At 38.7% G+C, this 21,324-nt stretch overlaps 1 protein-coding gene across 12 annotated transcripts in view; it reads left to right on the top strand.

Moving 5' to 3' along the window:
- The window catches only part of LOC148647106 (NACHT, LRR and PYD domains-containing protein 3-like), a 140,909-nt gene that overhangs the window by 92,120 nt on the left and 27,465 nt on the right, over nucleotides 1-21,324 (top strand). For 7 of the 12 annotated variants that reach the window (XM_088609332.1, XM_088609331.1, XM_088609326.1 and 4 more), the window contains one exon: nucleotides 10,965-11,138. The exons of 4 other annotated variants lie outside the window; for them this stretch is intronic. In XM_088609332.1, the coding sequence (XP_088465458.1) occupies nucleotides 10,965-11,138 (174 nt within the window). Of the gene's footprint in view, nucleotides 1-10,964; nucleotides 11,143-21,324 lie in introns of those variants that run through there. One more of the 12 variants, XM_088609336.1, reaches the window with a different exon arrangement.

Below are 21,324 nucleotides of genomic sequence, written 5' to 3'. Positions count from 1 at the left end.
ATAAAGTCGGAATTCTGAGTTGCTAAGTCGCAATTCTGAGATACTAAGTCGGAATTCTGAGTTGCTAAGTCGCAATTCTGAGATACTAAGTTGGAATTCTGACTCGCTAAGTCGCAATTCTGAGATGCTAAGTTGCAATTCTGAGTTACTAAGTCGGAATTCTGAGTTACTAAGTCCCACAGAGCACCCACAGAGCAGGCAAAGCTATCCCCTAATTCCAGACTAGTTTGTTTTTGTAGGAAAACAGTGTTATCGCCTTTGTTTTGATAGTGGAATGTTTGCATATGTGTGTGTGTATGTGTTCATGTGGCTACCTCTCGAGTGCCAGGTGATCTGGAAACGGAGTCTCCAGTCACAACAGTAATTTTTGAGAATATCCGATTCACCATGCCTTTCACATGCTCATAAAAGATATTGATTTAGGAACATAAACATATTACTGTATGCAAAACTGTACTGTATACAGTATGTATATGGATATTTAATGTCTTTACTGTGCCCGTTTAAGTATTGAATATTTATATGGAATTTCACCACTGAAGGGAAATCTTAGTAGCCGAGCATAAAAAGAATAGGAGCATAACGCGTGTGAAGGCCATCAACAATATTAATTTTGAAACATAAACATACAGTATTACAGTATATGGCGGATCTCAATACTTTAAAGAAAAAAATAAACACCAGTATTCCATTTCTCCCTAAACATTTTAAGCATCGAAGTCTTTAACGTGAAATAACGTGTATAAAAAGTGGTAGTTTTAAGCTTTTCTGTGAATACGCTCGATACAGGAGTCAACAAGCATACTTTTAGAATTTGATTAATAGGGAATATCATATGGAATCACGTATCTAAAGAAATTAATAATGATATAATTATATGCACAAGAATAGTATACGCTGTACAATGCTGTTGATACTGTTTGTGTAGGGCTGTTTCACCACTTCTCATGTGACCTTGCGGGTGGTACTGTGGTCTAGCTGCCAGACTAGATTTGTTCAAATCCAGCCAGCGCCGTGACTTTTATTTTAACAAACATTTCTTTGAAAAAATAGAATAGCAATATTATGGACAATTAATTGACAACAAATATAGAAAAGCACATATTAAATTTGGGAAATTTGGTTTCTGTCAAAGCGATCTGTCAAAGCGCAATGAAACCTATTACTTGATTCTTATGGACTCATTCTTACGCCTGGTCCTGCCAGGGATTTAAAAAAAAAAACATGCACTCGCATATCTAAAGAAATAACAGTATACTGTAACTATGTTCATACACAAACACAAACCCATAAATAAAGCTGATACTGTTTAGACTTTTAATTATTTTAAACTGTATTACAGCAGCACAATGCAACGTAAATCGCTACCTTGATCTTTTGCAGCCGTTTCACTGTTTTAAACGAATAAGAAATTAATTGCTCATAAATCTAATCACTTATTCTGCATAAACACGGCGTAATTGCTCTCTGAAAATGCTCTTTTTCTTGTTCGTTTTGGAGACCTTGATCGAAACTGATTTGAGATGTCAGAACGGATTTATTTTCTGTGTATTTCTGTGTGGGCATTTCCTACATTGCTTCGTTTGTCGAGATTTTAACTTTATATTTAGTCTCAGAATTTCAACTTTAAATCGTACACTAATTATTAGCAGTAAATACTGGTGTTTTGCTCCCTCTTACCACAAACATATATATGTATTGTAGTTGGAATGAACTTTTTTTCGTACGTGTCTCTACCTACTGCGACTCGAACACGGAATGGTTAAAGATGGCGACAAGTCAGGCACCCAGAGGTGGGGAGGCGTCTTTCTGCCTCCATAACTAAAATGCCAAATAGGAGTGGCGCAGCACGGTTTTCATCACTCTCTGCGGGAGTGCTGGCTGTGACAAATTAGAGATTCCCTTCTCCCCACAGAAAGACAGACAAATGTTTTCACTGCTTATTAGTCGCTATTCAACGCGTGGCGAGCAGCTCCAATTTCTGGCGTAAGCGATAAATACTGTATATTTAGCTGAAAAGCTGTACAACACAAGAATTTTGTTACCCTAGGAGGTTTCGTGAAAAAGCTGCAATTGCCAATTGCAATTGTTTTTATTTTTAATCACATTTTTAGCAAAGTCATGTACCATAAAAGTATGGTAATTAAAAACCATTAATACTTTCGCTTGGGTTAAAAATAAAGTCGATGTTTTCTCTTTTGGCTAGACTTGACTATTAAGCCATGAGATATACAATAGATTGTCATTAAACAACCCTGTGTTTATTAATCTTCCTTGTTATGCACAGTGGGAATGATAATATAATGAGAATTAATTTAATCACAGAGTGCTCACAAGCTGATTCTCTCCAGACACAGCTGTATGAGCTCCAGCAGCCAGGACAGGAGGCTCTACTGTACACAGAGAGGGGCGGGAGGGGGGAACAAGCTGTCCAGCCATGTTGAATGCTACAGAACCCTAAACAGACAATACACACTAGCCAAATATTTGACCAAGATATCCAGACACAGCTGGATGAGCTCCACCAGTCAAGACAGGCAAATAAGACACTCTACAGACATTCACAACAGCGACATATCATAAAACATTTGCACATATTGTTAAATTATTACTTGTTTTTCAGGAAGTTAAAAAACACTTGAATTACTTATCCAGTCTCTCTAAATGAAATTATTTTTCAAGCAATGTAATTAACGTCAGGCAATGTGTTTTTTTTTTTTAATCTAACATTGAGAGCCACATCTTAAATCTTGTCAGTCAGCTCTTTTTTCTCTATTTGAATTGTGGCGATTCAAACAACTTGGGATAACAAGTGGTCTCAAAGTCACCAAGCTCACAGAGCTTCAACAACAGATGACAACTTCCTTAGTCTTCCTAAAATTGTTAGACGGGGTGGGGGGCACTCGGGAATGTGAGTCATGCGAGTTAGATTATGAATGAATAAAAACATTTTATTAAAAACACGTTTGCGTTTGTTTGGGAGCTATATTATGTATTTTACATATATAAGATATAATAGTTCAGGTGGGTAGCTGCATCAGCATGCGTAGGCTGCAAAGGAACAAGTAATAGGTTTATTCCATGCTGAAAAAAAGAAGAAAGAGAACACAACGTTTCGGCCGTGGAGCCTTCTTCAGGTGTGAGAGAGACAGGGCAGTAGGCAAAGGTAAAGTAGCAGGAGAACAAAGGTTGAGAGGGAGGAGGAGTGAGAGGCGGGAGCAGGGGACAGAAAGAGAGGCCAATCAAGAGGTGTGAAGTCAGAATGGGTGCAGAGAGGTGTGAAATGAAACTTCCAATGAATTGTGTTCTCAAAGACGGTTTTCCGAACTCATACATCAGAAAGACCACCGAAACTAAAATTATTCTGCAGCTAGGATCACACATTCTCCCTTCCCTTAACGACAGATTACTGTTCTTTTAAATTTTCTCCATTCATTGGAAGTTTCATTTCACACCTCTCTGCACCCATTCTGACTTCACACCTCTTGATTGGCCTCTCTTTCTGTCCCCTGCTCCCGCCTCTCACTCCTCCTCCCTCTCAACCTTTGTTCTCCCACTACTTTACCTTTGCCTACTGCCCTGTCTCTCTCACACCTGAAGAAGGCTCCACGGCCGAAACGTTGTGTTCTCTTTCTTCTTTTTTTCAGCATGGAATAAACCTATTACTTGTTCCTTATAAGATATAATGATGTGTTCCTGCTTACACATTGCACGACTTTAAAAGCTATAAAAACAGGTTTCGATTTGTGGCTTTTTCACACTATCTGGGGAGCCTTGTTTTGTCAAAGAACCAGAGATCATCTCGCTTTCAAAGGACAGCACAGACTTTCAAAAGTCCGCAAATGTATTAGCAAGGGTTAATTGCACTATGGACCGCACATAGAAATGTAAAAAAGTCTTCTTTAGGTGTGAGGGCAGGAGTGGATCGCAGCAGGCATACACAGCAAATAACAAGGAAACAAAGAACTGGACAGGTGAGATGAGTATCCAAACAGTGAGTGATCAGAAAAAGGAAACAATTGTTACACCAGGCTTTTCGACGCAATTTTTTTTTAACTAGCTAATGTTATGGAGGTGGAAAGACACCCCCCCCACCTCTGGGTGCCTGACTTGTCGCCATCTTTAACCATTCCATGTTCAAGTCGCAGTAGGTAGAGACACGTTTTCAACCATGTCATTTTGTAAAAAGGGGAGATATGTGGACAAGCCAAAGCCCAAACATCCACTGAAGGGTCACGTCTGGGGGGGTATATCTAGAAGAGGCCCGGGACCACTTCTTATTTTCAAAGGAATTATGGATCGTGAATTCTTTGAGGAAGTCGTGGTGAAACAGCATGCCACCCCATATATCAGGGAGCACTTTGGATCAAGGCACTGTCTCTTTCAAGACAACGATCCGAAACACAGCAGCAAGGGCGAGGCTTATAGCAGAAGGAGTGAACTGGGTGAAAACTCCAGCCGAATCCCCAGATTTAAATCCGATAGAGATGGTTTGGCATTCGCTGAAAGACTATGTTTAGAAAACTGCTAAACCCAGCACAAAGCAAGAACTGATCAATGCAATCTACAAATTCTGGGAGGAAGAACTGACCGAACAAAATTGCAACAATTTTATTAACAGGCTGTTTCTTCCTACGATGATCAGTGGGGCGGGGGGCATTCGGGAATGTGAGTCTGATTAAGAATGAATAAAGCACTTTATTAAAAACGCGTTTGCGTTTGTCTGGGTGCTCACAAAGTAAAAAACAATTACTTTTTGACAATGAAAAACTGTGTGTGTCTCTCTCTCTCTCTCTGCTGGCGTTTGTAATCGTTTTTATTTTTAAATACATTTTAGCAAAGTCATGTACCATAAAAGTATGATAATTAAAAACCATTAGTACTTTTGCTGGACAGAGAGGTGAACATTATTTAACGCAGAAGACAAAGGTAGCGATTTACGTTGCATTTTGCATTGTGCTGCTGTAATACAGTTTAAAATAATTAAAAGTCTAAACAGTATCAGCTTTATTTATGGGTTGTAATTTTAAAAAAGTCTAAAACCGCACTCAAAATGCAATTTAGAGCTTTCTGGCAAGAGGACACACCCAAACTAATAATGTAACATGCTACTGTTTGTGCATGAACATATTTATACTGTTATTTCTTTAGATATGCGATTGCATAGTTTTTTTTTTAAATCCCTGGTGGGACCGGGCGTCCATAGGAATCAAGTAATAGGTTTCATTACGCTTTGACAGATCGTCTTTAAATCAAGCCTCCATTTCTCTATAAAAATCTAAAAGATTGCACAGCCTAAGGGGGGGGGGGGGGGGGGTCTTAAAAACGTCGTGTTTACAATTTACAACTATTCATTGTTATTAAAAAATGACTTAAATTCAAACATGTTGTGATATTTAGAAATATAAAAAGTCAATTAATTGTCCATAACATTGCTATTTTTTTTTAAAGAAATGTTTGTTAAAAGAAAAGTCGTGGCTCCTGCTGGAGAACACCCAACCTGTGGTTTATAAGTCAGGCACCTAGACCACAGTACAACCCGCAAGGTCACATGAAGAGTGGTGAAACAGCCCTACACAAACAGTATCATCAGACATTGTACTGTTTTAGTACATTAATATAATTATATCGTTATTAATTTCTTTAGATACGCGATTCCATATTATATTCCCTATTAATCAAATTCTTAAAGTATGCTTGTTGGCTCCAGTATCGAGCGTATTCACAGAAAAGCTTAAAACTACCACTTTTTATACACATGTTATTTCACATGTTAGTTAAAGACTTCGATGCTTAAAATGTTTAGGGAGAAATGGAATACTGGTGTGTATTTTTTCTTTAAAGTACTGAGACCAGCCATATACTGTAATACTGTATGTTTATTTTCCAAAATTAATATTGTTTATGGCCATCACACGCGTTATGCTCCTATTCTTTTTATGCTCAGCTACTAAGATTTCCCTTCAGTGGTTAAATTCCATATTAATATTCAATACTTAAACGGGCACAGTAAAGACATTTAAATCTTTCTACAACCAACCAATGCACCACGAGTGCCCCTGTCGGTCAACCAATCACGTACCGCGGTATAACACATGATGGCGTAGCCAATTACCAGCGGTAAGTGTCTGTGCCGCGCACTTTGAATGGCTGCATCTGTACCAATAGAAAATAAATGAGTTTTGACGTCAATCAGTATCGATCAAGGTCTCCAAAACAAACAAGAAACAAGACGCTGGTGCATTTTGGATCATTGTCCTACTGCAGAACCCAAGTGCGCTTCAGCTTGAGGTCACGAACAGATGGCCGGACATTCTCCTTCAGGATTTTTTGGTAGACAGCAGAATTCATGGCTCCATTTACCACAGCAAGTCTTCCAGGTCCTGAAGCAGCAAAACAGCCCCAGACCATCACACTACCACCACCATATTTTACTGTTGGTATGATGTTCCTTTTCTGAAATGCTGTGTTACTTTTACACCAGATGTAATGGGACACACACCTTCCAAAAAGTTCAACTTTTGTCTCGTCAGTCCACAGAGTATTTTCCCAAAAGTCTTGGGGATCATCAAGATGTTTTCTGGCAAAACTGAGACAAGCCTTTATGTTCTTTTTGCTCAGCAGTGGTTTTAGTCTTGGAACTCTGCCATGCAGGCCATTTTTGCCCAGTCTCTTTCTTATGGTGGAGTCATGAACACTGACCTTAACTGAGGCAAGTGAAGCCTGCAGTTCTTTGGATGTTATTGTGGGTTTTTTTGTGACCTCTTGGATGAGTCGTCGCTGCGCTCTTGGGGTAATTTTGGTCGGCCGGCCACTCCTGGGAAGGTTCACCACTCTTCCATGTTTTCGCCATTTGTGGATAATGGCTCTCACTATGGTTCGCTGGAGTCCCAAAGCTTTAGAAATGGCTTTATAACCTTTTCCAGACTGATAAATCTCAATTACTCTGTTTCTCATTTGTTCCTGAATTTCTTTGGATTGCAGCATGATGTCTAGCTTTTGAGGATCTTTTGGTCTACTTCACTTTGTCAGGCAGGTCCTATTTAAGTGATTTCTTGATTGAGAACAGGTGTGGCAGTAATCAGGCCTGGGTGTGGCTAGAGAAATTGAACTCAGCTTTCCAAAGATGTGATAAACCACAGTTGATTTATGTTTTAACAGGGGGGACAATCACTTTTTCACACAGGCCCATGTAGGTTTGGATTTTTTTCCCCTTAATAATAAAAAACATTCATTTAAAAACTGCATTTTGTGTTTACTTGTGTTATCTTTGTCTAATATTTCAATTTGTTTGATGATCTGAAACATTTCAGTGTTACAAACATGCAAAAAAATAAGAAATCAGGAAGGGGGCAAACACTTTTTCACACCACTGTATGAGAAAGACAAGCAGTTAGAAGTGCTACTGAAGTTAGAAAATGAAGCAGATACAGACACTAAAAAACAGCCTTTCTAAAAAGAAAGGTTTTGAGGTTAGATTGAAATGCACTCAGGGTGGGTGACTCTGATATCACTGGGGATACAAATCCAGAGCCCTGGGGTGCAGCTAGAGAAGGCCCTGTCACCCACAGAATGTAGATGTTCTTGAGGTCAGCTAGAAGACCAGAGTCAGAGGGACAAAGGTTGCAAGGTGGGGAGTAGACAGGTAATAAGCCAGACAGGTACTGAATGAGGATGAGGATTTTGATGTTGACTCGAAACCTGATAGGAAGCCAGTGCAAGGACTCGAAGACAGGCGTAATGCAATTGCTTGCTTGCGACCTGATCAGGATTCTCGCAGTCAAATTCTAAACATATTGGAGATTGCTCAGTGTGGATTTAATTACCCCAGTGAGCAGGATGTGCAGTAATCAATTCTAGAAAAAGAAGCCCTTTTGGTTTCTCTAGTTCCATTAAAAGAAACTAAATCGGTGTGATGTTCCACAGTGCAGCTTTTTTTAATGCTGAACATGGCCGGTATTTAAATATGATGTTTGTGATTTAAACAAATTAATACAAGCAGTTTTTGAGGATTTAGGTTAGGCTGACTTATTGCAGGGCGCAAAGCATTAGGAGTTATGTTCAGGCTAGTAACAGCGTGTCTGAAGAGCTCTTGCAAAAAAGACAACATACTGTATGCAAAATAACAGCATACAGGTATGTTAGAAATGAATGCAAGGTATATGGATATTCAAGGTTTGGCTAGAATAAGAGATGCCAGACACTGAAGGAGAAGGATGGAAAGGTTGAAAAAGAAGCAAGGGAGGATGTACAAACAATCTACTAGCGGTAGAATTAAGAAAGTAAGAGGAGCTTGAAACAGTGAGAAAGAAAGAAATGGACAACAGGGAAGCTGGAATGTTGACCTGAAACTTCCTGTAGGAACAGTATAGTTAAAATGAAGAATGAAGAGGAGTTAGGACAGGGATGAAAATGACAATGGGATTTTCACTTTCTCAAAGTAGTAGAAAATGATTAATCTAGAATAACTGAAAGTGTTATCTGCAGGCTGCAAAAAATGGCAGGTACAGTAAAATTAGACAAAGATAGTTTGCTACCATGTAGTAGATGAACAGACAAAGGTTAAAAGTAAGTTCTCATGGAGCATGTTAAGACTAGGGATGTACAGGTAGGTAGGAAAAAGGTAATTTGGGGAAAGTTGAGGAATACACTGATAACCAGGACACTTCCTTAGAGGGTTAGGCATACTTTTGACAAATGCACAGGAGATGTTACAGACTGCAGAAGAAGATGATAAAGTTAACAGACTCACTGAATATCAACTGTTGAATGTTTACATAGATTCTGAAATTAGGATTGTATTTTAGATTTTGTGAAATTGCTAGCATTCAGCTGTGTGTTGGATGCACATAAAATGAAGGAATGGGCAAACAGCTGATGCTGATCCAGAGTCAGCATCTGAAGATATTTATATTTACAGGGAATTTATTAGCAGGCTAGGTATGGATACTGATGTGCCAGAGAAGTGGAAAAGCTGTTTTGTTAAACCAGCACTATAAAATAATTTATCCTGTGAGATCCTGCCATCTCATAGTGGGTTTAATCACTGTGTTTTGTTACACAATTCCTTTAGTTCCATCCATTTTCTCATGTCTTTATCCAGTACAGGGGAGCTGGAGCCTATCCTAGCAAACAATGGACACAAGGCAGAATACACCCAGAATACATCACAGGGCAGACAAACACACACACCAGGGCCAGTATTCCCATAAGCCAATTAACTGACCAGTATGTAGGTACAGTACCCGTAGAGTACCTGGAGAAAACCCACTTAAACCCAGAGTGAACATGCAAACCCCACACATACTGTACCCCAGGAATTGAACCTGGGGCCCCAGCACTGCAGGACAGCAATGCTAACCACTGTGCCACCATTTGAAATGGATGGATAGCTTAGTTATCTTTCTAGTTCAAGGGTTTCCATGCATCATTTAATTTTGAAAGCCACTGAGACATCTGGTGCTACTGTTGTATTTATGAAAAAAACTTACAAAAAGCATGCTAAACACTGCTACCCGTTCCTTAGTTAATACTGTAGTGCCATGCGGGGCGCTTTAGCATGTGAACACAAGGCGGGCTGAGAAGAGCGCCTGGGAGCGGGACTACGGGATATAGTATATAGTGGGGCGGAGCCTCTTCCTTTCGGGTGTGTATGTGTGTGTTAGTGAAGGTGCAGCACTGTAACCCCTGTCCCTGTGTGTTTACCTTTCCCGGTTCAAGTGAATACATAAATGTGTTGTTCAACCCCATTCCCATGTCCCATGCCTGCTCCATTCCGTACCGAAACCCGCAGTCGTTAAAATACATTTAATTGTTATAAACAGTTAAGACTGTTATTAATTGTGAAAGCAAAATTTTTTTAAATGTATTTTACCCTAATTTGTCTTTACTAATTTTGTATTTTACTTCATTTCCAATACTCAGATTTAACGTACATTTGAACAATGACATGTATTTCTAATATTGAACTAAATTAGTCATAACATTCAGAAATAGTCGAGAATAGTTTTGTATTTGTTTTGATGAAACTTTGCTAAAATTTATAAAAACCTAAAGGCGAGTAAAATCTATAATCTTTCCACATCATGTCATTAGGGAGTACAATAAGCTCCTGCTTTGTTTAACAATGGTTTAAAAAGTAAATATAATTTGTGAGAAAGTAGCTGTCCTTAATGATAATTAAAGGAACAGAAGTCAAAAGAAATGATTTACGTTGCTTAATTTTAAAAAGTAAATTATAAAAACAGACGCTGGAGACGGCTCATTCTGTATGACAGCTCCGCGTAAAAAGTGTGCAGTGTTGTATATTTCTAGGAGGGATGGGGTTTGTTTAGTTTTATTATCGTTTTCTTTTAAGTTGGATTTGTATAGTATATAGGGGTTGTGAGTTTTTATGCAGTTTAGGCTTCACATTATTATTGTTTATTATTTTTATTTTATGTGTTGTTATGCTTAAAACCCTGGTTGTTGTTTTTTTTTCTTCAAATGGGAATGTTGTTTTTCTCAACATATTTACAAACAACAATAATAAAATCTCCAGTTCACTTACTCCAGTGTTGGTAATTTACATTGGGATTAATAAAGCATTTGAAGAAAAACAACAACATTATAACTAACTAAAAATAACTAGAAGAAGATGACATCATAAAAAATATAATAATACTGTACATGTGAAGCAATTTTTATTATGGTTTAAAGTCAAAGTCTTTCTTTCTTTTTCCCTTTTCATTGTAGCTCAATGTGTCTCCCTGTTTCCCTTCCTGACAATTTCTTCTCATCTTTCTTTTTCCTTCTGGAACCCAAATTTTAAAGCAGCTGTTGTCTTCATCATCTTCATCCATGGACACTCTGAGATGATAATGACATGATGTTGTATTATTAATGTCAAGCTGGGTGTTGGAGTGAAGAAAGATGTGGATGAGCTGTGCAGATGTTCAGCTGTTCTCCTGTCTTTTTGTCTGCAGGATGTGGAGCTGTAAACTAACAGAGAGATGTTGTGAAGATCTGGCCTCTGTTCTTCATTCTCAACACTCCAGTCTGACAGAGCTGAATCTGAGTGGCAATAACCTGGGGGATTCAGGAGTGAAACTGCTGTCTGCAGCTCTGAGGAATCCCAACTGTAAATTAACAACACTGGGGTAAGTGAACACTGGTGATTTCTTTGTTTTTTATTGTTTTATTTAGGTATGCTGAGACACAGAATATTGCCATTTTCACATGCATTAGAAAAGAAACACCTAGGAAGAACAGAACAAAAAAGAAGGGGGGCACCTAGAAATACAAAAAACTGCTACGCAATCTTATACAAGTTCTTGTTTTTGGCTTCTTTGTTAATATCTCATTACTGAGAGACTCGACATGCAATCTTTCCCATTTTACCAATCCTTTTTTACACATGTATATGTTGTGGTTCATTTATAATTCTGTAGATAATATTCTTCATGAGATTTCATTCATAGAGTCCATCTTAATTTGAACACGGGGTCTGTTCAGCTTTAACTAGTTTCTAGATATTTATTTCATGGCTGCAGTTCTGACAGTTCTAAACAAGTACAGATGCAGCCATTCAAAATGCGTGGGCGATACCGCATTATTTTGTGGTGTGCTTTACGCAGTCTACCGCGAGTTACCGTAAATTCTCCTGTAATACCACAAGCAAAATAATAGTATCTGGAATTTCCGCAAGGTGGAGCTAATAAAGCTCAACCTCTCATGTTTGAGCTGTCGCCATCAAAGTCTTTAACGAAGATATTACTAATAGGATTAATAATGAATGACCTTGGACAAGCTGTAAACTCAAAGTATTGCCCTGGTCAACATTCTTTTTTTCATTGACCGTCTTTGTAAAAGTAACACCACAGCATTTCACAATCACGCACTTGTATCCAATCATGCAAAGTACAGTAATTTTTGAGAATCGATTCACCATGCCTCTCACATGCTCATAAAAGAGATTGATTTAGGAACATAAACATGTTAACGTATGCAAACTGTACTGTATATAGTATGTACATGTATATTTAATGTCTTAACTGTGCCTGTTTAAGTATTGAATATTTATATGGAATTTTACCACTGAAGGGAAATCTTAGTACCTGAGCATAAAAAGAATAGGAGCATAACGTGTGTGAAGGCCATAAACGATATTAATTTTGGAACTTAAACATACAGTATATGGCTGGTCTCAGTACTTTAAAGAAAACATACACACCAGTATTCCATTTCTCCCTAAACATTTTAAGCATCGAAGTCTTTAACTAACGTGATACCGGAGTCAACAAGCATACTTTTAGAATTTGATTAAAAGGGAATATAATATGGAATCGCGTATCTAAATAAATTAATAACGATATAATTATATTCATGTACCGCAACACAAGAATAGTACACGCTGTACATTGTCTGTTGATAATGTTTCTGTTGTGCTTTTTCAGCACTCTGCATGTGACCTTGCCAGTGGCGCTGTGGGTTAGGTTCCTGACTCCCATGTCACACAGTCTGTGATTGAATCCCACTGGAGCCATGAATTCCCTTTAACAAACATTTCTTTGAAAAAATGAAACGTTTCCCTGAGTCAGAGATTAAATAAAACCTCACTCGCACCAAACAAATTTATATTTCTAAAAATCACAACATGATTGAATTTAAGTCATTTTAATAACAATGAATAGTCACCTAGGCGTTACAATATAAACATTTATATTGATTTAAATCGCATTTTGATTTAAATCGCAAACACGGGTTTAAATATATGTGTTTTTTGATTCACAATCAGACAAATGCAACATAAATTGATATCTTTGTCTTCTAAGTATCTTAATAAACTTTCAGCATAGCTTTCTCCCCGTTTAGATTTATTTTTCTTGTGATCTTGGGATCAAACGTGGAAAGATTAGATTGTAATCGTTTTTATTTTTTAAATATATTTTAGAAAAGTGTAATCTATACTAAAAAGCTGTACACCACCAGCTATAAAGATATATATTGTAATACTTTCGAGTTCGGATAGGACGGACACGAGAACTCAGACTTGCGGAGTTAAAGCAAGTTAAAGCCTTGATTTTATATATCACCTTTAAAAGTGGAATCTCAAAGCAAAGTAAATACCCAACACTGATTTTACCCATCTGTCATGCTAATAAAGCACCTTGAATTGAATTGAATTGAGAGAGGGGGGGGGAGGGCGAACGAGAGAGCCAGGACAGACAGGCAAATAAGATACACTCCACAGACATTCACAACAGTGACATATCATAAAACGTTTGCACATATAGTTAAGTTATTACTTGGTTTTCAAAGTGCAATGAAATACAATATTGTTGCTGTTTTTATCCTGTAAGGCGTTTTTAGAAGCCACCGATATAGGTGGCTATATAAAAGGCGATATATAAAAGCGCTGATTCTTATGGAATGTGTTCCGCTGGGGATTCAAAAATTGTTTTAATCGCGTATCTAAGGAAGTAGCAGTATAACCTTGTTCATGCACAAACAGTGGCATGTAACATTATTAATTTGGGTGTCTCCTCTTGCCAGAAAGCTCTAAATTGCATTTTGAGTGCGGTTTTTGGCTTTTTTTAAATTGCAACCCATAAATAAAGCTGATACTGTTTAGACTTTGAATTATTTTAAACTGTATTACAGCAGCACAATGCACAATGCAACATAAATTGCAAAAATGCACTTGGAATCTGTCCAAGCCCTAATCTGCCAGGCATTTTCTTTTACAGTAACGGACACAAAAACTCCCTTGCTTTTAACAGAGCGTTTCATAATTTCCAACTACAAAAATGATTTAAACTGCGACACTTATCATTCAACCAGAGCTCGAAATATCACAAGGATCCTCTAGAGCACAGCAAAGACTGTATTAAAAGTATACTAGTGACAAACTAGTATACTTTAGATCTTTTTTTCTGAACCAGGGAAAATCTGATCATGTTTCTCTATAACAATAATAAAAAACATTATTTTACATATCACCTTTATGTGATATCACCTTAAGGACAGCGCATACAAGGGTTAATTGCACAATGGACCACGCAAAGAAATTTAAAATAGTCTTCTTTAGGTGTGAGGGCAGGAGTGGATCGCGGGAGGCATAATCAGCAAATTAGGAAAACAAAGAACAGGACAGGTGAGACGTTTATCCAGAGAGCGAGTGATCAGAAAAAGGAACAGCTGTTACGCCCAGGTTTTACGCTCTCTCTGCTGAATGAATAAAAGCATTTTATTAAAAACGCGTTTGCGTTTGTCTGGGTATTTACTTTGTAATCTGTGGTTTACATCTACTGTATTGCATTGAGATGCCACTTTTAAAGGTGATATGTTAAATAAAGTTTTTTATTATTGTTTCCTGGTTCAGAAAAAAGACGATTAAAATCTGTAATCTTTCCACTTGTATGTCATCGGAAAATACAAGAAGTTTCTGCTTTGTGTAAGGATGGTATCAAAATGTAATCTAAGTGGTGAGAAAGCTGTGCTCCTCAAAGCGCTTTACAGGATAAAAACAATAACAACAATAGTGTTAGCCTGGGCAAACAATTTTTTTTATAGAAATACAAAATGAGATATAGTGATGTGTTCCGGCTAAGACAATAACGAGTACAACCCCCCTCTCTGCGGGAGTGCTGGCTGTGACGAATTAAACCTGTTTCACAGGTATTTTCGAAGTAGAAGGGGGCGAGATTTCCAGCGAAAGACACCTCCCCCCTCCAAAACCAAGGAAGTACAGTACTTACTAGTTAAGAAAGCTAGGCTCCTCAATGGAATCGCTTTAAGATGCTAATGCGTTGGTCTAACAGTCTGGGCGTGGCAAGCTTCTAATGTCAACTCGACTTGATTGGAAGACAATGAACATATTCTAGCCCTAAATGAATTAATAGCAAACATGGTTTACATAAAAGACATTTTTCCAAGAAAGTTGATAATAATACGATCTATAGTTGAAATCTGAGCCTAAATAAAAGAAAAAGCATTTTCAGAGAGCAATTACGCTGTGTTTAATTGCTTCTTTTAATTGTGGCAAGCTTCTAATGTCAACTCGACTCGATTGGAAGACAATGAACATATTGTAGCCCTAAATGAATTAATAGCAAACATGGTTTACATAAAAGACATTTTTCCAAGAAAGTTTATAATAATACGATCTGTAGTTGAAATCTGAGCCTATATAAAAAGAAAAAGCATTTTCAGAGAGCAATTACGCTGTGTTTATGTAGAAAAAGTGATTAGGTTTATGAGCAATCTAATTACTTATTCATTTAAAACGCTATATAAAATAAAGTTTATTATTAATTTGCTGCACAGAGCTGTGAACATTATTATGGATAAGACAAAGATAACGATCCTGATCAGTTTAGAAATCTGTGTATGCTGTAAGGTTTTTACTTCTTATAGTTTTAAAATACACGTTTCGAATAGACAGGAATCATCTTCCTGGTACAGTATGTATAGCAAACCAGCACGTCTTTTTTTCTCCAATCAGAGGGGTTAGACGGTCGGTTAAAAGCAAAGGAGATTGTCTGTTATAGTGGACATAAAAACAGGAGTTCGCTGGCATTATATCCTAGAAGACACAGACCGGCACCAGACCGGGAGAATACCCGCAGCGTAAAGGATAATGCCTGATGAACTTGGGATTGGACAGTTTCCAAGTGCTTGTACAATCGATGGAAATGTTCAAATAAATGTGCAAAAGAAATAAACAAAATAATCATTTATTTCTTTATCATATTGGATTGCTAATGTCTTCTTCTTTGCTAGTTAGTGGTTGTGTTTCTGCGTTGGGTAGCAACGGGTGACTGTTCTCAGGCGGAAGATGTAAACAGCTTAATTTTCGTGTTAAATAATTTTTTAAAATTAAAATTCATTCTATACAGCAATCGCATATTTGGGTACCGTTTCATAAAACTTTCATGCTTAAAATGTTTAGGGAGAAATGGAAGACTGGTGTGTATTTTTTCTTTAAACTACCAAGACCCGCCATACACAGTACAGTTTACGTACATACAGTAATGTTCCTAAATTAATATCGTTTATGACCTTCAGATGTGTTATGCTCCTCTTCTTTTTATGCTCAGCTACTAAAATTTCCCTTTAGTGGTAAAATTCCATATAAATATTCAAAACTAAGCGGATTAAAATGTGCACAGTAAAGACATTAAATGATTACATCTTTTCACTACCAACCAATGCACCACGAGTGCCCCTGTCAGTCATTTTGGCCAGCCAATCACTTACCACGGTGCCCCGCGGTGGCTTGTGGGTAGATTACCGTACCGCGCATTTTGAATGGCTGCATCTGTATCTTTCTGCCTCTGAAGGCCGTTCATCTGGTGTTTGTCCCAGAAGGAAAATGACTACTAATGAGGATTTTTTTCTTCCAGAATCTTTCCCCAATTTATTTTTCATACCAAAAAATGTTTACCATATGCCAGATTTTCTTCACAATTCTACCAACAGTATGTGCTTCCAGATTTATCATATTTGGCTTGTGATTGGTGTTTCTTCCAATATTGAATATTAATATTTTACTCATATTCTCTCCATGAATGTGAATTGGTGGATTCATGCAGATTTGAATGGTTTTAGATTCTTCAATTTCTTTGAAAGTGCCAACCTCATTTTCTCACCTGTGTCTTACTCTTGTATTCCTCCTGTATTTTCTGGTATTTTATATACATCTGAAAGGATGTACAGTAACTGTGGAAACAAGTTTGGTATGCAAAATTGACCAATTTGTTAATCTCTCATTTTAGAGTCTCATTTACTTCTTCTCACCTTTGAATTTCCCCAGTGTTTTCTCCTCTCTCTCTGTGCTTTAACCTTGCCTGTTTGACCACATCTTGGACTGATTCCTATGCTTTGAACCCTGCATGTTAAACGACTCTCCTTCAGACTCTCCCTGGTGCTTAAATCAGTTCCTCTCAGCTCAACCCTTGGCTTTTCGATCACGTCTCTTGTTTCACTTTCTCCTGCCAGCCCTGCTTGCTTCCAGCAGAACAAAGCAAAACTTTATGAAAATAAATTCTGCAATTTAAATACAGTAATCTCAAGAATTTGTATTGTGAAAAAAATCAAGAAAGAAATAGTCATTTTGAGGGGTTTATAGAAATAGTGTAGCAGAGCTAGTTTGGACACGGTGACGTCATCGCCCTCCCTGTGCGTTGCAGGGACCTCAGCCGCCTGGGCTGAGAGAGGTCTCCTTTAGCTCATGTGGATGGTTCACTGTTGTGTTATGCTGGAGACCCGTGTTCGTGCCCCAGGTGTTGCGGGATGAACCGGTGGGGTAGAGCGGCGGGGGACACTAACCTTTGTGGAACTGCGACGGTCACAATAGCATGGGACCCTGACTTTAAACCACATAAAATAGACGTTTTAGTTCTGGTCATTGAGAGGCATAAGGAAGGTCTGGAACAAGACAGAAATCCTGGAAGTACCTTCATTCTTGCTGTCTTCATCCTTCTCAAGAATGAGACAGGCAGCAGTTTCCATCTATTGAAGTCTTGCTTGAGCTGCTTTTCTACAACCTCTTAATTAAATTTTAATGTGTTTTCTAGGTTTCTGGGTATTGCAGTTGCTCAACATTTTATCTTATCCCAATCCTACTGTAAATTAAATTTAATTTTGACCTCCAGGGATACAGATTCCCCAATAACATTGCTTCAGAATTAATCCCTATTCTGAAAAGTTGCTGTAGTCTGTGATGACATCTGTGAGAACAGGAAAAGATGTTGAATTTCTGCTGTATATACTAACACCATCTTTATAAAGAGCCTGATTGTGTGTTCTACTGCTATATCACCTCCCTCTGTATCGTTCTGTAGACGTACGCTCTGAGAGAATAAATCAGTGGTACAAGAATCTCCTTGTTTTGTTCCCTGTATGAATTAAAGGTGTCTGACAGAATACCATCAACCTGTTCCTGTGCATTTGGTTGCTTTTACATTGCATGTAGCCAAACAATAAAACCATTATGAAAATCCTACAAGTTTCAAATACAAAAGGCTGTAGTACCCTGTCAAATGCCTTATATGGACCCAGAATGTATTCATTTCAGTTTTCATTATTTGTGTTTAAGGATACAGTTTAGTTTACCATGATAAGACTACCAGCCAAATAGTCATTTTCCACCTGGAATGCTGTCCTCTAAAATATTTTATAAAGCCTCTAGAATTCAAAAAGTGATTATGTCGTAGAAGTATACAGTCTATAATAGAAGCCTGCGCTGGGTCAGCAAGGAGCTTTACATCCCGGGCTGTCCTAATCCTACTATCCGGGATTCTGAGTACACTGATGACATCATGGTCATGGCTGGGATGTCAGGCACTGTGAGAAACCCTAGAGGACTCTCAGCTGTTGTCATCAACTGCTCATGGCCCGGCCTTGTGTCCTGCAGAATTGAGCGCAGGAGACCTCAAACTCACCCTGGTCCTCTTTCTACTTATCACCTGTGGGGTTGACCTGTCCCCACTGCCTCCTTTCCTCCTCAGTCTGCTAGAGGAGTGGTGCTGTCTGTGTGTGTAGAGAGCAGGAGACACCCAGTCTGTCCTGGACTCCACTGTTTCTAATTCAGGGTCATGAGTGAGCCAGAGCCTGTCCTAGCAAGCAATGGCCCAACACAGGGGCCTGTACTGGTTGTCAGTCCATCAGGGGTTTGACAGAGGAAACAAATGAGAACACAGAGAGAACATACAAACTTCACACAAATATCTCCCCAGGTCCGGAACTGAACCAGGGCCCTGGCACTGCGATACAGCCATGTTAACCACTGTGTCCCCCTGTGTCTCCCCTCTTAAACAACCCATCAGCCACAATACTAGAATGGAAACAGAACTGGGCCACTTCTTATTCTTCACTAGCAGACTGGTCTGAGCCATTGTCCCCCAGTTACAACACCTGCTAGACATGGACCCAGGCTGCTGGCGCTGTGTGGACTGGATGTGAGCTACTTTGGGACTGTATTCCCTGCAGTGTACAGGCAGATATTCATGTCAGATTCTGTGTGCACTACATCTCGGGGAATGCTGTTAATATAGGGTCATCTTCCTGATATGCTCCCTGTTTTCCCTGGCCTGCTGGGAACTGAAATAGTCTCATACTTTAGAGGAATGATCTCTGGCCACAGCTGAGGGGAAAGCTCTGTACAGGCTCTGCACCTTTCTCAGCTGTTGTCTCTCCCTGACACTCCCTGGAAACGTGTGGGGATACTGCCTTCCTGGGAAAGCCTGTACAGATTTCTCTCTGTGACACAGCGGAGAACAATTAATGCCCTACCGCTGGTCACCACTAAGGGGCCAATATACCATCAATTACAGCCCTCTTACTTTCAGCCCGGACAGCGGAGCGTAATTTTTTTTTTCATCTGAACCACTGACGTATCTAATTGAGAGCCCTGCATTAAAAGTTCAAGTGGCTGATTAAATTGTTCGTCATAGAACCGTGTCGAAAGCTTAATAGGCAGAGGCTCACAACTTTCCTCTCTCTAACTTGAATTTTTGTTCTTATCTCGACAGACCTTTATCAATCATTCCTAAAATATTTAAACCAATATTTCACCCACGTATTAATTCAACACAGGCACTTTGTCTTCTTCGGAGATATCAGTTAGCCGGTGGACCCCACACTCCAAACACCCCGCATTGTCCAAAGCTGACAACTCACAGTGGGGAGTCTTGTGCGCTACCATTGTTGTCAAGTAGTTTGTGTCTATTTTAGATCCAGCAGAGTCTGTCTGTCCCTTCTGTAATCCTGTGTGAATTTATGTAAACAGTTTTAATATGGATTTTTTGTTGTTTTAGTACAGTACAGTATGTGAATATAATGTTAATGTAAACATGTTCAGGTGAAATGCAAGTTACATTGTAGTTCAACCAGGATAAATAAACATGTATTGTGCTCATTGAATTGGAGGGGCTCCAAGGCTATGTGACCCAAGAGAAAAAAAAGAGAGTGAGTATCTCGCCAGCACTGTGGAGAGATCCGGAGTATACGGAGTGGCTAGTGAGCTCAGAGGGGTGAGTTTAAATGTAATGAACAAGTGGAGGAAAAGAGGAGAGATTATCGGGAAAAGAGAGAAACAGAAGGACTGGATTGGGATTGATAAAACGTCCGGAAAGGTTGAACATCATGCAAGGCATCCACTTTCATTCTCAAAACATTTGGGATCTGCGGAGCGCAGTGAAGAGGCAGCAAGTTTCTCAATCATCAGAGGCTGCGAGTAAACCTGATGATTTACAGCTGAGAACAGTGCACACAGGATACACATTATTCTCGCTTGATTTATTGTAGTGAGGACTCAATCTATTTTCCTTTAGACAAGCGTACCAATGATTTTGTTTCTTTTGGTTTAAGAGACTCAGTGAATACCTTAAATTAATATTTAAATCATTTATTTGTTGGTTGTAATAAACTGCACGGTAAAGTGAAAAACTGGGCACACAAAACTTGTGAAGTCATCTTGTGATCACTGTTAGAATTACAGTTTAAATTCCTGAAAAGCCTAATATCTTCACAGATTGATTCATGGCTGTTTCAGGAGGAGCCACTGCCAAATTAAAAGTTTTTTTTTTGCAATTTACTGAAGTGGGCCACAACATCGGTCAAATTAAGAACTTAGGTCATCCCATATCATATATACTGTATGAATTTAATGATATACGTCTGGTTATAGTTACACTTCTTTGCAGAGAAACAGGTTCACTTTCACTGCTACAATACCTGCTCCCTGACTCCCATGATGAGTCTCTTCTCTAACCTTAGTCTGGCCTTCAGCAGCCCTGCTGTTGTGTTCAAGGTGAGTTATGTCAGGAAGAAGAGAATTGTACACAGTGCACTTTCTGCCGGGCCAGACCCAACTCCTCTTCTACAAGAGCAGGATAAACACAGTCTCAGGTGGAGGGTCTGTAGAGTGTTTGAGGGGTTGGTGAAGATCAGGATCTCTCTTGAATTCCTCTAGTAGGCTGGGCAAACATTTAAAGTGAAAATTCTTCCACGGGGAGGGTATCTTTAAAGCGGAGATGGCTCCAAATATTTTTGGTGCTCCCTCTCTTTAAAGCCCTGGCCAAATACGAAGCCAGTACATACAGTTAAAATTCTAACTGAACTAAGAACTACACATCCCATTTAAAATGGTGGCACTTGTGATCTTTGAGTTTAGTTAATGAAACAGAGAGAAAAATCAGTCACATGACTTGCCCTTGACGCAAAAAATATACGTATTAATACCGTATATTCTCGCATAGAACCGCATAATACCGCATGATAACGCAGGTAAAATAATAGTATCCAGAATTTCCGCAAGGTGGAGCTAATAAAGGTCAACCT

This window comes from Lepisosteus platostomus, chromosome 16 (genome assembly GCF_059453375.1).
Source record: "Lepisosteus platostomus isolate fLepPlt1 chromosome 16, fLepPlt1.hap1, whole genome shotgun sequence".
NCBI classification, from domain to species: Eukaryota; Metazoa; Chordata; class Actinopteri; order Semionotiformes; family Lepisosteidae; genus Lepisosteus; species Lepisosteus platostomus.
The sequence above is the reverse complement of the archived record's forward strand: the minus strand, read 5'-3'. Positions and strand labels throughout refer to the sequence as shown.